Source organism: Rissa tridactyla, chromosome 17 (assembly GCF_028500815.1).
Source record: "Rissa tridactyla isolate bRisTri1 chromosome 17, bRisTri1.patW.cur.20221130, whole genome shotgun sequence".
Classification (NCBI taxonomy): Eukaryota; Metazoa; Chordata; class Aves; order Charadriiformes; family Laridae; genus Rissa; species Rissa tridactyla.
In genome coordinates this window covers 1211701-1225903 of record NC_071482.1, presented here as the reverse complement: position 1 = coordinate 1225903, position 14203 = coordinate 1211701, and the positions used below count along the sequence as shown (strand labels likewise).

Genomic DNA, 14203 nt, shown 5'->3' with positions numbered 1-14203 from the left:
GGGCCTACAGGAGAGATGGGGAGGGACTCTGGATCAGGGAGGGGAGCTACAGGATGAGGGGGGAACAGTTTTAAACTGAAAGAGGGGAGATTGAGATGAGATCTGAGGCAGAAATTCTTTGCTGTGAGGGCGGTGAGCCCCTGGCCCAGGTTGCCCAGAGAAGCTGTGGCTGCCCCATCCCTGGAGGGGTTCGAGGCCAGGTTGGACGGGGCTTGGAGCAACCCGATCTAGTGGAAGGTGTCCCTGCCGAGGGCAGGGAGGGTTAGAATGAGATAGTCTTTAAGGTCCCTTCCAACCCAAACTGTTCTATGATTCTGCTTCTATCCCTGACTCAAGGCTTGCTTTTGGCTCCAAAGGCACTCATGTATCACAGACTTGCAGGGGTTGGAAGGGACCTCTGGACATCATCTCATCCAGCCCCCCTGCCAAAGCAGGGTCACCTGGAGCAAGTGGGACAGGAACACATCCAGGTGCATTTGGAATATCTCCAGAGAAGAGGAGGAGACTCCACCACCTCTCTGGGCAGCCTGTGCCAGGGCTCTGGCACCCTCACAGGAAAGAAGATTTTCCCTCATGTTGAGATGGAGTTTCCCATGTTCCAGTTTCTGCCTGTTGCCCCTTGTCCTGTTGTGGGGCACCACCAAAAAGAGCCTGGCCCCATCCTCTTGCCACCCACCCTTTAGCTGTTGATGAGCATTGATGAGATCCCCCCTCAGCCTGCTCTTCTCCAGGCTGAACAGACCCAGGTCCCTCAGCCTTTCCTCAGCAGAGAGGTGCTCCAGTCCCTTGATCACCTTTGTGGCCTCTGCTGGACTCTCTCCAGCAGTTCCCTGTCTGCCTTGAACTGGCCATCCCACAACCGGACCCAGTGCTCCAGCTGCGGCCTCCCCAGGGCAGAGCAGAGCGGGAGGATGACCTCCCTCCCCCTCCTGCCACAATCGGCCCTCTTGGCCCCGAGGGCACGTTGCTGCCTCGTGACCAATTTGTTGTCCCCCAGGTCTCTCTGCAGAGCTGCTCTCCAGCAGGTCAGCCCCAACCTGTACCGGTGCAGGGGGTTATCCCTCCCCAGGTGCAGGGGCCAGCACTTGCCCTGGGTGAACTTCATTAGCTTCACCCTCCTCTACACTCCTTTCCCCTGAAGTAATAATATACAGAAATCAACAAATACTACTCAACATATTGATGTCCCCTGGCAAAGAAAACTGCGGCACTGCATCTCAAATGAGTTCACACAGAAGGAACAAGAGCTGGTATTTTCAAGGGAGTTACAGCCTCAGATCTCACAAGGCAAACACCTTTACCGTCTGCTTTACTCACAGCTTGAATAGTTTCTCTCAGGTCTTCAACATGGAGCTCAGCTTTCCTTCTTGGAGATTCCACACTTTCTTCTGCCTCCAGTTCTTTCAAAGTCTCCTGTTTGCTCCTGACAGCTGTCTCCAGCTCACTGCCACAAGAAAAGGGAATTATGGCAGCACTTGGTTAGAGTGCAGGTCCATCTAGCCCAGTAATCTGTCTGCGGTGGTGTCCAAAGTGATCTCCAGTTTCCAGGAGCGAGAGGCCACAGAGGTGCAAAACACCACCAGTATTGGTCTGTGGTGTGATGTCAAACATAACCCCTGGCTGGGCAGGGAAACGTTGCTTCACACCCTTACCCAGAAGGGCTCAGCTATCTTAGGAAAATCTTTTCTTTGCGTTTCAATGTGCCGGAAAGCATCTTACCAACCTCACAAGACAGATGTGGAGAGGACAAGCAAGTGAACCTGGCAAGCAGAGGTGAAGGGACAAGTTTTCACACCGAGTTATTGACAGACCTGGAAACAGACGCCAGGACCTCCATGCCCTCAACAGGCAGTAAAACCACCATTAGGATTCTGAAGGAATATGGTTCAACACAAGAAGCTCAAAGGTAAGGGAGAGGTCCAGGGTTCGGTTACAGAGGTTTTGGCTAGGGGCATAGGGTAGATTTTTTGCATTGGGGAAGATGTCTCATTCACACACCTGATACGTTTCTGCAGCCTCTGGCTTCGGGTCTGCAACAAGTCCACCTGGGCCTCCAGCTCAGCCTTCTGGTCCTGGAGCTCTTCAAGAGACCTACGCAGCTGCCGGGTGGACTCAAGGAGGCTGGCATGCTCCTTCCTATTCTCCTCTAGGCGGAGCTGAGAAGCTACAGCAGCTTCCTAGAAGAAAACCGAGCAATCCCTCACAGTAATCTCCCCAACACCAAAATGAGAGGCACACAACATACAAGAGACCTGCCTCCTGCGCAGTTCACAGGCGGTCCCCGAGCTACAAATGCACACGCCACACACCAACCCTAGAAGAACAAGACCGACTCTTCTTTTTGGGAAAGAGTTCAGAGCTAACCAAACTCCCAGCAGGATGACACTCCAGGCTGAGGCAGGGAGGGATTTTCAGACTCGCAAATTAGAAGCTACAGTTTTGCTTTTTTAAATCCATAGTTCTAGGGTGCTCCCCTCACCCCCAAAAGCAGCAGGGCACCTCTGCACAGCTAAGGCATACATACGTCTCTTTCTAGCTCAGTCCGTCTGTCTTCGTCCAGCAGCTGCTGCCTTTTCTTTCTCAGAGACTCCTCCTACGCAAAGGCGAGAAAGCAGGTGAGCGGCAGAGCGAGGAGGCCGCAGAGGCTGAGCAGCACCTGTAGTACAGAGCTCAGGCCTAAGGCTCAAGACCATGTCAAAATACCTGAGGACTGTTATCAGTTTTGCTTTATTCCCCCACATACACACACACAAGTTCCCCTCCCTCTATCTGGCTTCAATGAGGAGCTGGGAATATTTGCATTCCTCTGGGAAGGACGCCCCTTCCTGCTCAGCCGGGAGAGTACTCGAGGCACACGGCCGTTCCCGCAGGACCTTGCTTTTGTAAAGCCTCTGGTTGCCTCCAGCATTTTCCACCTTTTACTTCCTCACCCCAGCGCTGCTTGGAAAGGAAGGGCTGACAGAAGCAAAGTTATCTACAGTCCTTGGCACAGGTCAGGACTTGGAGATCTGGCAGGCGAGAGCACCAGCCAGTGATTTTTGCCAGCTCTGTAGTAGCATTTGGAGCGCTTCCCTCACCCACTTTGCTGCCCAAGATCCAGAAACACTCATCCCCTTTTCACAGCAGCAGGCAGAAGAGGAGCTAAGTCAGGAAGGGATTGACTACCATCCCAAATGATACCGAGCAGGACATTTTATGATCCCTCTGTCACTCTTACGGCCACTTGCTGTCTCCCAAAGCACTGAGCAAACCTAGAGCACCGACTTTCACTGCAAACATCAGCCACGAGCAATGCTTAGCCCTGCTCTGAATCACGACCGAAGTTTTACCTTAACTTGGATGGCAGCAAAGGCCCTGGCTGAGCACCTCTGAGAAGTCCCCCACGAGGAAGCAGCCAGAGGAGCGGCACAGGGTAGGAAACCTCTGTGAGCCCAACAGGGCTGACCCACCTGGCTAAGAAGCTGCGCTGATCTGGCTTTGATGCTCTTCATGCGCATTTCAAGCTCGTTTTCCGAGTCCTGGAGTTTTCTTTCCTGCACAGAGATGCCGAGTTAAAGAGAGAATGGCACAAGTTCCTCGCTCACCAGGCAGAGCTCTGCCACCAGGAGGAACAATGAAAACCAGGAAAGCGTGACCTTGTGTCCCTCTCGGCTGTAGAGGGTGGCGGGCACAGCAAGGTGTCACGGTACCCAGGCCACGCCCAAGCAGCCGAGTCACAGTGACCCGCTGCGCAAAGCGTTCTCCTCACCTTCTCCCTGTGCCGGTGCCGCAGTGCGGCAAGCTGCTCATCCAGCTCTGCCTGCAGAGCCTTCACCTCCGCTTCATGAAGCTGCCGGAGGCGCACCATCTCACTTCGCAGGCCTTCCAACAGCTCTGCTCTTTGCCTTCTCTCCTGTTTGTTGCAAAACACAAACGAGGAAAGCGGCAGAGTGAAACACAGGGCTCTCCAGCAAGCCAAGAGGAGCACACAGGACGCGCCCTCTGGAAAGCCAGCCCATCGCACAGCGGCTCCTGAGCAAACACCAAATTCAGCAGATGAAAGCCTTTTGCTTACAGGGACAACATCGTTAAGGGAATGGCTCAAGAAAGAAGAAACAACCCATGAAACTAAGGTTTTTGTCACACACTCCTGACTGTGTAGTCAGAAGTGGGAGGCAGAAGGCTTTCCAGAACAGGCACCTGCAGAAGCGTGAACAATCTTCTCTCATACAGAAGTCCACAAATGCACGTGGAAGTTGCCTGCACAGAGAATATTTTGGCAGCTTATCCTTATAACCCCAGCCACCACGGCAACGATGCCCCGTTCTCCTAGAAGGAAGGAGACCTGCAGTGCTAGGAGTGGCTGAGATGGGCAGGTCTGGCAAGCAGCAGTGCCGGCCCAGGCACAGCCCAGCTGAGCCAGCCGCTACAGCCACCTCCCAGATTGCGTGCTGTCCCCCGGCCGTACCTCCTCCTCATACTGATCCCGAATCCGTACTAGGACCTCCTGGTGCTCCTCTTTCATCCTCTCCATTTTCCTCTCATGGTCTTTTTCCACTTCCTGGCGTTTCTCTCGCATAAGCTCGCTGAGCTGCGGGGAGGACACAGAAGGATGTTTCTCTGAACCACCGCACTACAGCGGCCCCCCAGGACAGCTGCCTCCCCCTGAAGTTCAGAGTGCCTCGCAAGGGGGATCAGGCTGTGGCCTGGGTAGTACAAGGCAAAGACCTCGGTGAGGCGAGATGCTGCAGGGGTGTCCTCTCCCCTAGGGCACCACTGTCACCCCTGGGCAGGGGACGCGGCCTCTCAGACCTCACCACGCATCCGAGGAGAGAGGGTGAAGAACCTTCACCAGTCCAAGACGAATACTTGCCTCGCGCTCATATTCTGTTACTCGATACGCTTTTTGCTGCACTTTCTGCTCCGCTCTCTGCAAGTCTTCATGAAGCTGAGCCTCCTCGCTCCTCTGTGCCTCTGCTAGCTGGGTCTGCAGGCTGGAAATGACCTGCCATGAAAGCCACCCACAGAGACTTGTCACCCTTCTGACAAGATCCATTTAGTGCTCTCCTACAGAGAGCAAGCGGCATGGCAGAGACTAGTGTGTGCAGTCTCACCACCCCCTACTTGGAGCACGTCCAAATGCTGAGCCAGACCAGAACCACACGTAGGAAGTGGAAAAAAATTAATACCACTCTCCCTGGTCACCTTTGGTGACAGCGTGGGGGAAGAAAAAAACAGTTTATGTTCTAAGGACGTAATCTTTTACCTTACGATGCTTCTCTTCCGCTGCAGATTTCAGCTGCCGGAGTTCAGTTGCAAACTGTTTCTCTAGCTCTTCTACTGCCTACAGGGACATGAGCAAGACAGCCTGCTGGAAAGCCTCGATGCGTGGGGCCACGCCACACAAGACGCGTTTGCAATGTATGTCTATCCGTAAGCATCAAAAAAGCACAACGGTAAACCTCTTTCAAACCAGATTTCCTACAAGGTACCTTTACCTCCCAGGAGATCCCAACGGACCTCGATCATGCTGTGCTGGAAGGACTAGGAACTGCCCCAACTCAAGAGCTCCCCAGGCTCTCTGGGGGACTGAAGCAGCAGCCAAAGAGGTATTCTGATCTGATAAAGCGCCTGGGTTTAGCTTGGCAGAGACACAGCGATCTTTCTCTCTTATTCAGATGCAATGTGGCCATTTAAATAATTGTTATTTAATCGCCATTGTAATGAAGATTGGGGGAGTACTCCTCCCCACATCAATCACGCCTCTAACAGCATGCCTAGCATCTTTCCTGGATGTTTTAAGTAAGTCATTATTAAAGCACACGCAGGTTTTATTTAATCTCAATACTTTAGCATTGCAACGCAAGCCAAGTCAGCATAAACAGCGTGGGTCTGACCCTAGCTGGCAATAAACATCTCACCTTCTTCTTTTCCCTGTCTAATCTCTCCTTGAGCTCACTCAGGAATTGTTCCTTCTCTCGTTCCAGCCCGATCTTCTCTTTCTGCTGAGCTTCCTCCATTTCCAGCTTCATTTTCTCCAAAACAAGCTGCTGCTGCCTCTCCAGGCTCTCCTTCTCCATTACCTGCTGGGATTCCCACTCTTCTCGTAGCTTCTGCAGCACAACCTCTTGCTCTGCCCTGGTAGGTTTGCAACAAGAACACCGACAGAAGCAAGTCAGATTTTGGTACTTCACCGCTGGGCTCCATTTAGGAACCAGAGCCGAGAGAAGGCACTGCCATAGGATAGGACGTGCAAGCCCAAAGAAACCGAGAACCACAGCACACAGATGCACAACCGTATCAACTATGGCCTTGGAAATAAACAGCAGTCAGGTGTAAACCTATCTATCAACTAAGTAAAAAAACAAACAGCAAAACGTAGGTCTCCCAGTGTCTGCCTTCTCTGCCTCCTCCAACTGTTTTCACAGGCCCTAAGAGCCATCAGACAGAGGCAGCCACTCAAACCAAGCTACGCTGCCAAGCGCGGCTATCCTTGGAGATGCCATTTCTTTCATTTACATCCCCCAGAGCCGTGCCTGGTCCAACGTTACAGCAAGACCCCTCTTCAGGACACTGAAGTTCTTCATGTCTATTTAGCAAAGTTTCACCGGCTCCAGGGCAGCAGAGCTGTTACGATGGAAGCCCGTGGGTTTTGCCTTCTCTGGCCACACAGCTCCCCCGCGCAGACAGCATCGTAACCAGGGCCTCACACTTGCTGCCAGGGCAGGGTACCAGCTAGGGGAGGCTCAGGAGGGCAGCACCTCCACTTTGAGCGCTTGCTGGTGCCACACAAGCTGCTTCCCTCCCAAACCAGCAGAGTTTATGTCCCCAGGGACGGCAGCAAAACTTTTCACCTTATCTTCTCCTTCTCTGCCTCGGTCTCTGAGGTGATTTTGGCTCGCAGCTTTGCGAGTCTCTCCGTTTCTTCCTTTCTGACACGCAATTCTTCCTCCTCAGAAACCTTCGCCAAGTCTTCTTTTAGAGTCCTGAGAGACAAAATTAGCCACAAAAAAAAAAAAGCCAAAAAGAAAGGTTCAGGAGGCTTTAATACCTTCCAACCACCTCCCCAAGGTCTATGGATCAGCTGCTGCTCCCACTAGCTGTGGCTGCCCGAGCGATGCATTTTCAGGGCTCCAGACCGTTAATTGTCCTCCCTGCCTCCAGAACCTGGCTGCTGGCATGCGAGACGCAGCCCACGAGCATCAAACTTCTGTGGCGCATTTTTAAAATGCGCTATGTTGTCATAGGTGGCACTTGGGGTTTTTCCCTTCCCCCCCCCAGTTAAATGAAATCAGCTCCTATTAAATGAAAGCAGACTCCAGCCAAGGTACCTGGGTGCAGCAGTACATCTGTAAGCTTTGTATTTTTATACAACACCCTTTTTTTCCTACTGCTTTATTACTGCATAGACATTTTTCCCTTCAGATGCGGTTTCTGTGTCTGCCTTCACACCCAAGACAGCATTCCCAGGACGTTTCATGTCAAGATACTGTTTCTGGCTGTTTCAGTGTGCTAAGAACATAACTATCAAGGCTACCTGAAATAAAATGCAAGCCTTGAGAGAAAAAAAAACCCAGGGAGAGGACACAGCTCCCAGCGTTGTTCCACTCCCCAGGTTGCTATTAGATCCTCATGCACTGGCTGGGTTTCACGCAGACATCCGTGTCCTGTTCCTTAAAGTCTTGCTTGGAAGTCCCTCTAAAACATGCAGTACTAGAGTTTCAGATAGTTCCTCTGGGGTAACCTCATCTCCTCTAATGCTCCAATTTCCAGTCCTGTTCCTACCATTCAGCCCAGAAGTTGAACGTCTGCCAGGCGGTAAAGCTCCAAGCACTGAACTGGAAACTTTTCCCAGGTTAGCCGTAAAAGACAGGTTCAGAGCTCTGAAAGCTGCGTGTGTACCGAGCCAGAGCTCGTCCTGCAGGAGCTGGGAAGACACTTTGTATTGGAGCGCGCTTTCCCGAGGCAGGACGTGCTCTCTGCACAGCACCGACAGCAGACCACAACTCCTTTCAAGATGTGCAGATCCTCAGGCACAAGGTTGTCTGTGCCAGGCAAGGAGTCCCATACTCCTCCTCCTCCCCCAAAGCCTTGTTCTTGCCTCCTTTGCCCACAACTCTGTAAAGTAGCACCACTTCCAAGCTGGTGGCCTATAACAGCACAAGCCTGTGGCCACTGGCCATCAAGTGGCAGCTAGGAAAGGCTCAGAGGAGAAACAGGAGGGGAGATAGAATTAAAAAAAAAAAAAAAAAAAGAAAGAAACATACCTGAGGGATTTTTCTTTTTGATGATGAAGCTTCTCAGCTTCCTCCTCCTGCTGTCTCATCTCCTCCTGGAATTGCTGGATTTTCTCCTGCTTTGCTTGCAATAAATGCATTTTCTCTTGCTCAAGCTCCGTCTCCAGCTCCTTGGCTATTTCCTCCAGGGATTCTTCAGTAGGCTCATTCAAGGACTGCTCGGGTTCAATTTCCTTCTCTGGTTGCCTACCAAAAAGAGAAGGCTCCTTTGGCAAAAGGGTGACAGAAAACCGAGTAACAAGAAAGGAAGAGAAAGATCCCCCTAAACAGTAACAACTCCAAGCCCAAAATCTCCGAGCCACCTACTCTAGAAGCTTCGCTGTCAGAAGGAAAGGACAGGCAGAATCCCAGCAGACGGCAGCCGCTTGCAGGGGCCGCGGAGCCCTCGCCGTTTAGCTCGCGGGAGGCGAGGAACAGACAAGCTTGCTACAGGGAAGCAGACTTCACAAGGCTGGTGGGGAACGCGCAGCACACGCTCAGGGGCTTGAGGAGCATGTTATCTCAGGTAACAGCCTGGGGATGCCCCCACGCACCGCTTCTGACCGAGAAGTTATTAAACCCAGCCCTAGGAGCACTCGGAGCCCAAATAACTCTTGTTTTGGCCCACTACAGCTCACCTTGCAAGGGCGACACGGCCTCACTTCATGAAGGATGTAGTAGCTACGAAACCCTGGCCAGGGCTGCCAGACGTAAAAGCAGATGCAACGGGTACCTGTTTTCAGCCCAGGGCTTGGCAGCGCGCTTCTGGCGGACCAGGTATTTTTCTGCAATTGCCATCTAAAGCGTGCTGGGAGTTTGCCAGCTCCAGGCAACAGAAAGCCCTAAGCGCTCCAAAATTTCAAAACCAATCTGTTTATAATTAAGTTTTTTCAGACGGAGAGCAGCAAAATTATAAGGTCTGAGAGAGGCTGAAGGGGAAGGAGGGGAAAGTGGAGATTAGTATAGGAACAAAATTTTTGTTCTTCGCTAGGAAAAGCTGGAGCAGCAAGGTCTCACAGACTGCTAGCGTAAGGTGGAGGGACTTCTGTTTTCCCGGGAATCTGGGAAATAACAGCCCCGGTAATATAGCCTTGAGTCAAAGAGAAAAGGTCACTTATGCAGCCATTAACAAGAACAAGACAGAGGAAAGGGTAGTCGGGTTCTGGAGAAATCCTGCTTTGCTAGTGCTCCCCTTAACGCTGCATGCTCCGGGCCAACTGCAGAGATGGCTACAGAAGGCGTCATTTATCAGGCTGCTCTGCAGAGCAATTCAGCCACTTCCACCTTTTTATCGTGTTCTTCCTTTTGCCCCAGTTCTTGCTTGAAAAGAGGTCCAGCCAACACACACGCATTTACAAGACTCACAGTTCCTAACAGAAGAGGGGAGATAGTGTGCTGGTCTCCACATCAAAGATCGCTTCTCCACCACTTTGTCCTGAGAGACGCACTGCCTATTTTTTCCCAATTACATCTGCTGATCTGTCATTCGCCATAGAAAGCAAAGTCAGCACAATCGCTTTTACTGAGCTCCTCCCTCACAGTGGAGCCGCAGGTACATAGCTGCAAAGACCATCAATTTAGTACGGCAACAGACCACTGGCTTTCGCAGGGAGCCTGAGCTCTGCCATCCCGTGCTCTGACCTTATTCTCTCAAAGCAGCCAATGTTCCCAGTGACTGTAGAAATGGGGTGATTTATTGGGTTTTTGTTGTCCCTCCCCAGTCTCGGCACCATTTAGCAAGTGAACTCAGGAGTCTGCGTGAAAGCGTTTATCAGAGGAACGCTAATGCTTACAGCCTTGCTAACGACACCGGTACGGAGGTGTTTTTTCCAAGTACAAAGCAAACAGCTCCTTCTCCATCCCACGGAGTCCTGTGCCACAGGCCCCACGGGCTGAGCTGCTGCTCTCGCCCTCCGCAGCACAGACTGTTCACTTGGCACTCTCGCCAGCGAGACAGCTGCTCGCATCCGCGTTCCGAGGGGTTCGAGCTCTGCTGTGCCCACCAAACCGCGTCTCCCGGTGTGCTGACTTCACACGCCGACTTCAAACACCACAAAGGGGAACAAAAGGACAAAAGCTGTTATGCTTACAACACCGGGGACTTAAGTGAAGCCCTTACGCTTTCTGTGGGGCAGCAAGCTCCTCCAGATTGATTAGGCTATCCAGCGACCCCTCCTCCGGCTCCCGGGCCACGGCCTCCTCCCGATTGGAATTTTCTAAAGCAAAACACTTCTCTTCTGGTGTTTCACAAGCACTTTGATCCCCCTCACTTTGCAGCGCAACAAGAAAAAAGAAAAACAGTAACAGAAGACCAGATTAGCACAGAGCAGATTCTAGTGGCTGCCACAGGTAGACAGGACAGAGGGAAGAGGGGATGTGCAGCTGATCTAGATGGGCACCAAGCCATGCCTGCCAACCGGACCCGTTTGTCCACCATGGAGCTGCCAAAGGCACAGCAAAGCTCCAAACCATTCCCACCACCTCAAGCCCTGGCAGGCTAACAGGCAGCTGAGGATTTAATGGGCGTCAGACTCAAAATGCTGAATCCCTTCCCTGGATTATCCCCCTCTCCTTCCAAGTCCTTAAAGAATTTCCGCAGGGTAAGTCAGCCCTGTCAGCAATACTCACACTGTCGTCCAAATTACAGATGGAAATACTGGCAGGCACGTTTACATCTACAGTCCTACTTCATCTTGGAAGTACAAAGACGAGACAAGGCAAGCAGGAGCTAGCTTTACAGGCAGAGAGAAAGAGGACGCAGGGCTGGGAAGCAGGTACCAAGTGATAAGGAGACAACTCCTGCGGGCAGAACACGCTTTCAGGGACCTTCCTACGAACAGCTCTCCTCTAAGAACAAGGCTGCAAATCCCAAGCGCATGCAGCCAGTCATTGAGATGGACTGCAGCTTCTGTTCACAAGTTTTCCTGGCACGGGCAACAGCTTCTTGGTTGCCAGGGCCCCAGAGTATATGCAGCTCTGTGCGGAGGCTAAGAGTTTTGACACAGTTAATCTATAAATGCCACGTGCTGCAGCTCTCAAAGAGAGAGGGGAAGGGCTCGAGAGAGCATGGAGCTTGCTGCTCAGCACAGTACTTCAACTGCTTTAAACAAGTTACCACAAACAGGCTGAAAACAGCTCCCCTAGCCAGTCCGGTCCTCGCAGTAACTAAGGGTCTGGAAGGCAGCATTGCTCTTGGGGCAGCAGCTGGTGCCCTCCAGAGGGAGTTGTCCACACACCAGGATATAAAATAGCTTGATACTTACACCTGGTCAACCACTAACTTGCTCTAGGCCAGTTTTGCTGCCTACCCAGCCAGAAGCTGAAACAGAGCTGAAATCTGCTGAGACAGTGCTAAAGGGGGGACGGGAGACGCGAGAGGTTTGGTAGGAAAGACCCTGTGAGAAGCTGCAGCAGCTCAGGGTGTTCTACAGGGGACACCTGTACAGGTTGCAGTGGCCACAGCAGAGCAGGGGCAGACAAGACAGGAAAGTGATCCGGAGCTCGAACTGCCTACGCCTCCCTTGGCGCTCCGTTTGTACCATACCTCTCAGCAGCTTTTGTTCTTTTGCTTTGCTCTTCCTCTACACTGGCTTTGCTTTGGTCTTTTTCCTCTTCTCCCAGCTCCTGGGCCTGCAGGTAAAAGCAAACAGCGTGGGGTTTGCTGGCTCCTTCCCCGTCAAAGCCTCTCAGGACCTTACAGTGTTTCTGCCGAAGGGCAGCGCCGCTCTGGTCCAGCACGTCAGTACGGACCAGAGAGCATCCACAGGCTGCCCCAGAACACCCAGCTGAGGGAGCCAGCCTCCTCTCCCGCAGGTAGCCGAGGTCTCCAAGCATCGCAGGAACACCTTGCGGGAACAGTTCAGCGCAACCGAGAGGCCTGGGAGCTCAGTGCTCCAGGCTGGGCTAGGTTACGGCCTGGGGGTTGCTTTTTCAATACAGAAGATGAACTCCCTGCCAGCACTCGGCATGTTGGGCACAGATTGGGGTGGCTTTTTTTTTTCCTGAGGTCATCTTGGATGTCCAAGTTACACTAACCCCCCTGAAGAGTGGAGGACAAAAAAAAAAAAAACCACCAAAAAAACCCACACACTCATAAAACAAACAGGAATGTCAGACACACAAGAACAAAACAGTGTGCTGCAGCCGTAAAGCAAATCGATATATTGGCTGTGACCAGAATCGCAAGAGGGCTCAGCCCTGCCTCGCATCCCGGTTCTCAGACACGGGCAGTATCCACGCGGTCACACCTACCCAGGGATTTCCGACTACACAACACATCAGTGCGGGTGCTGCTAAGGAAGCCAGCCCCCTTGGAAACGCAGTCTAAGCCACTTCAGCTGGCTTATTTATGAGATAGTAAATAATTGAAATAAGAAGAGCAAATATTTGAATATGAATTAGTCGGCTGCTCCTCCTCCCCCCTGCCAGCCACCGGGCACCTCTGGCCCTGCAGCAGGTACACACAAACACGCGCTGCGCGGTTCACCCGGGGAGGGGAAGAACTTCCCTCTTCAAGCTGTCAGCCCCACACGAGAAAGCAGCGAGGGCTCGTCCTCCCTGCTAAGGCTTCTGGTCCCCAGGAGAGCCGCCCATTCATAAATTCTTGGGGACCACGGAAACAGCAGGTAGGCTCAGCCCTCGCCACGCGGGAGCGTACTGTGGAGCAGGGCCAAAACAACCCAGAATTACAACAGCAGTAATTTATGCAAGCCTTCAGTGGAGCAAACAGCAGAAGGATTCCCTGCAAGTGCTGTCACCTTCCATCACATCAGCCCAGTCGGAGCTCCCCCAGGCAGCTCCCCCCCAGCCCCCTCCTGCCCCACTGTAAATAATGACTTCAATTCCCGAGAACAGAGGAGCTCAGCAAATGTTTCCCGGCTCAAAACAGGCTCTGTCACTGCTGCCTGCGAGAGGAAAGAAGCCAGACAAATGGTGGATGAGATCTTCCTAGGAATAGGGATAACCAGTCACGGAGTAACGCTGCTGAGCCCACGTGCGGGGCCACCGCCGCACTCCTGCCCAACACGCCTTCCCGGGAGGGCAGTCTCTCCCCAGAAGTCACAGGCTGCAGGAGTCTCGGGATACATTTGAGAAGGTGAAGACAGCACCTGCCTGCAGGGAACGAGGGCTGATTTTAAGCCTTGTCTGTGAGGTTACCGGAGAGCCTTGCCTCTCCTGTTGCCTCAGGATCCCCAGCAGCCCCAGTACTGCAAGCAGCTTGCTTCTCTGCCCTGCTGAAATGCCAGGCTGCGTCCCACAGAGGACAACTCACACGCTGACGATACCAAGCCAGACCTGCAGCCACAGGAAAGCAGGATGACAGATAACGGGCCGTCTCCTCCCTCTGCACAGCACAGTTCCCAAGGGACCTCAGCAGGATCTCCTCCACGGTCTCCAGCACACACCAGCTCAGCTCGCACGCCTGCTTCCAGCTCCTCACCACCCTCACCCCCAGCGCTGAGCGGCGCCAGCGGAGCAGGATGCCAGCGCTTTAAATGCCTGCTAAGTGAAGGGTGAAAGGAGCAGCCTCCCCACTGCCAGCGAGCAGCCGGGTCTAGCAGGACGCGTCCCACATGGCCTCCGCAAGCTACCACGGCTCCTGCCAAAACACGCTAACCGAAAACCTCCAATACTATGCTCACGGAGGGACAGAGGTGGTTCTTTTAAAAAGAGAATATTTTGCCAACATATTCAAAGCAAGGCAAGCTCACTACATGGATGTAAGCACATTCCTACAAGCCAGAGTCTCATTTCAGACTAGCCTCTGTCTACCGACACAAAAGAGCAGCTGCAGAGCTGCAGGGGCACCGTTTCAAATCCACCCCTCTCCTCAAGACCGGGCTGTAATAAACTCCCAACGTGGCTGCTCCAACGAGGCATTTGTATGCACAGTGACTGTGCCTCCGCAAAGGGAGAGGGGGAGAACACAGCGGGCATGTGTCTTGTTT

The 14203-nt window shown here is 52.8% G+C and overlaps 1 protein-coding gene across 2 annotated transcripts in view; it reads right to left on the bottom strand.

Moving 5' to 3' along the window:
- Positions 1–14203, bottom strand: part of CEP164 (centrosomal protein 164) — a 40342-nt gene that overhangs the window by 7484 nt on the left and 18655 nt on the right. For both annotated transcript variants that reach the window (XM_054222979.1, XM_054222980.1), the window contains 13 exons: positions 11800–11885; positions 10375–10524; positions 8247–8462; positions 6834–6965; positions 5901–6117; positions 5246–5323; positions 4853–4984; positions 4448–4570; positions 3749–3892; positions 3450–3533; positions 2525–2593; positions 1999–2177; positions 1318–1444 (listed from right to left, as the gene is read on the bottom strand). In XM_054222979.1, coding sequence (XP_054078954.1) covers positions 1318–1444; positions 1999–2177; positions 2525–2593; positions 3450–3533; positions 3749–3892; positions 4448–4570; positions 4853–4984; positions 5246–5323; positions 5901–6117; positions 6834–6965; positions 8247–8462; positions 10375–10524; positions 11800–11885 — 1737 coding nt within the window. The remainder of the gene's footprint in view (positions 1–1317; positions 1445–1998; positions 2178–2524; positions 2594–3449; positions 3534–3748; positions 3893–4447; positions 4571–4852; positions 4985–5245; positions 5324–5900; positions 6118–6833; positions 6966–8246; positions 8463–10374; positions 10525–11799; positions 11886–14203) is intronic.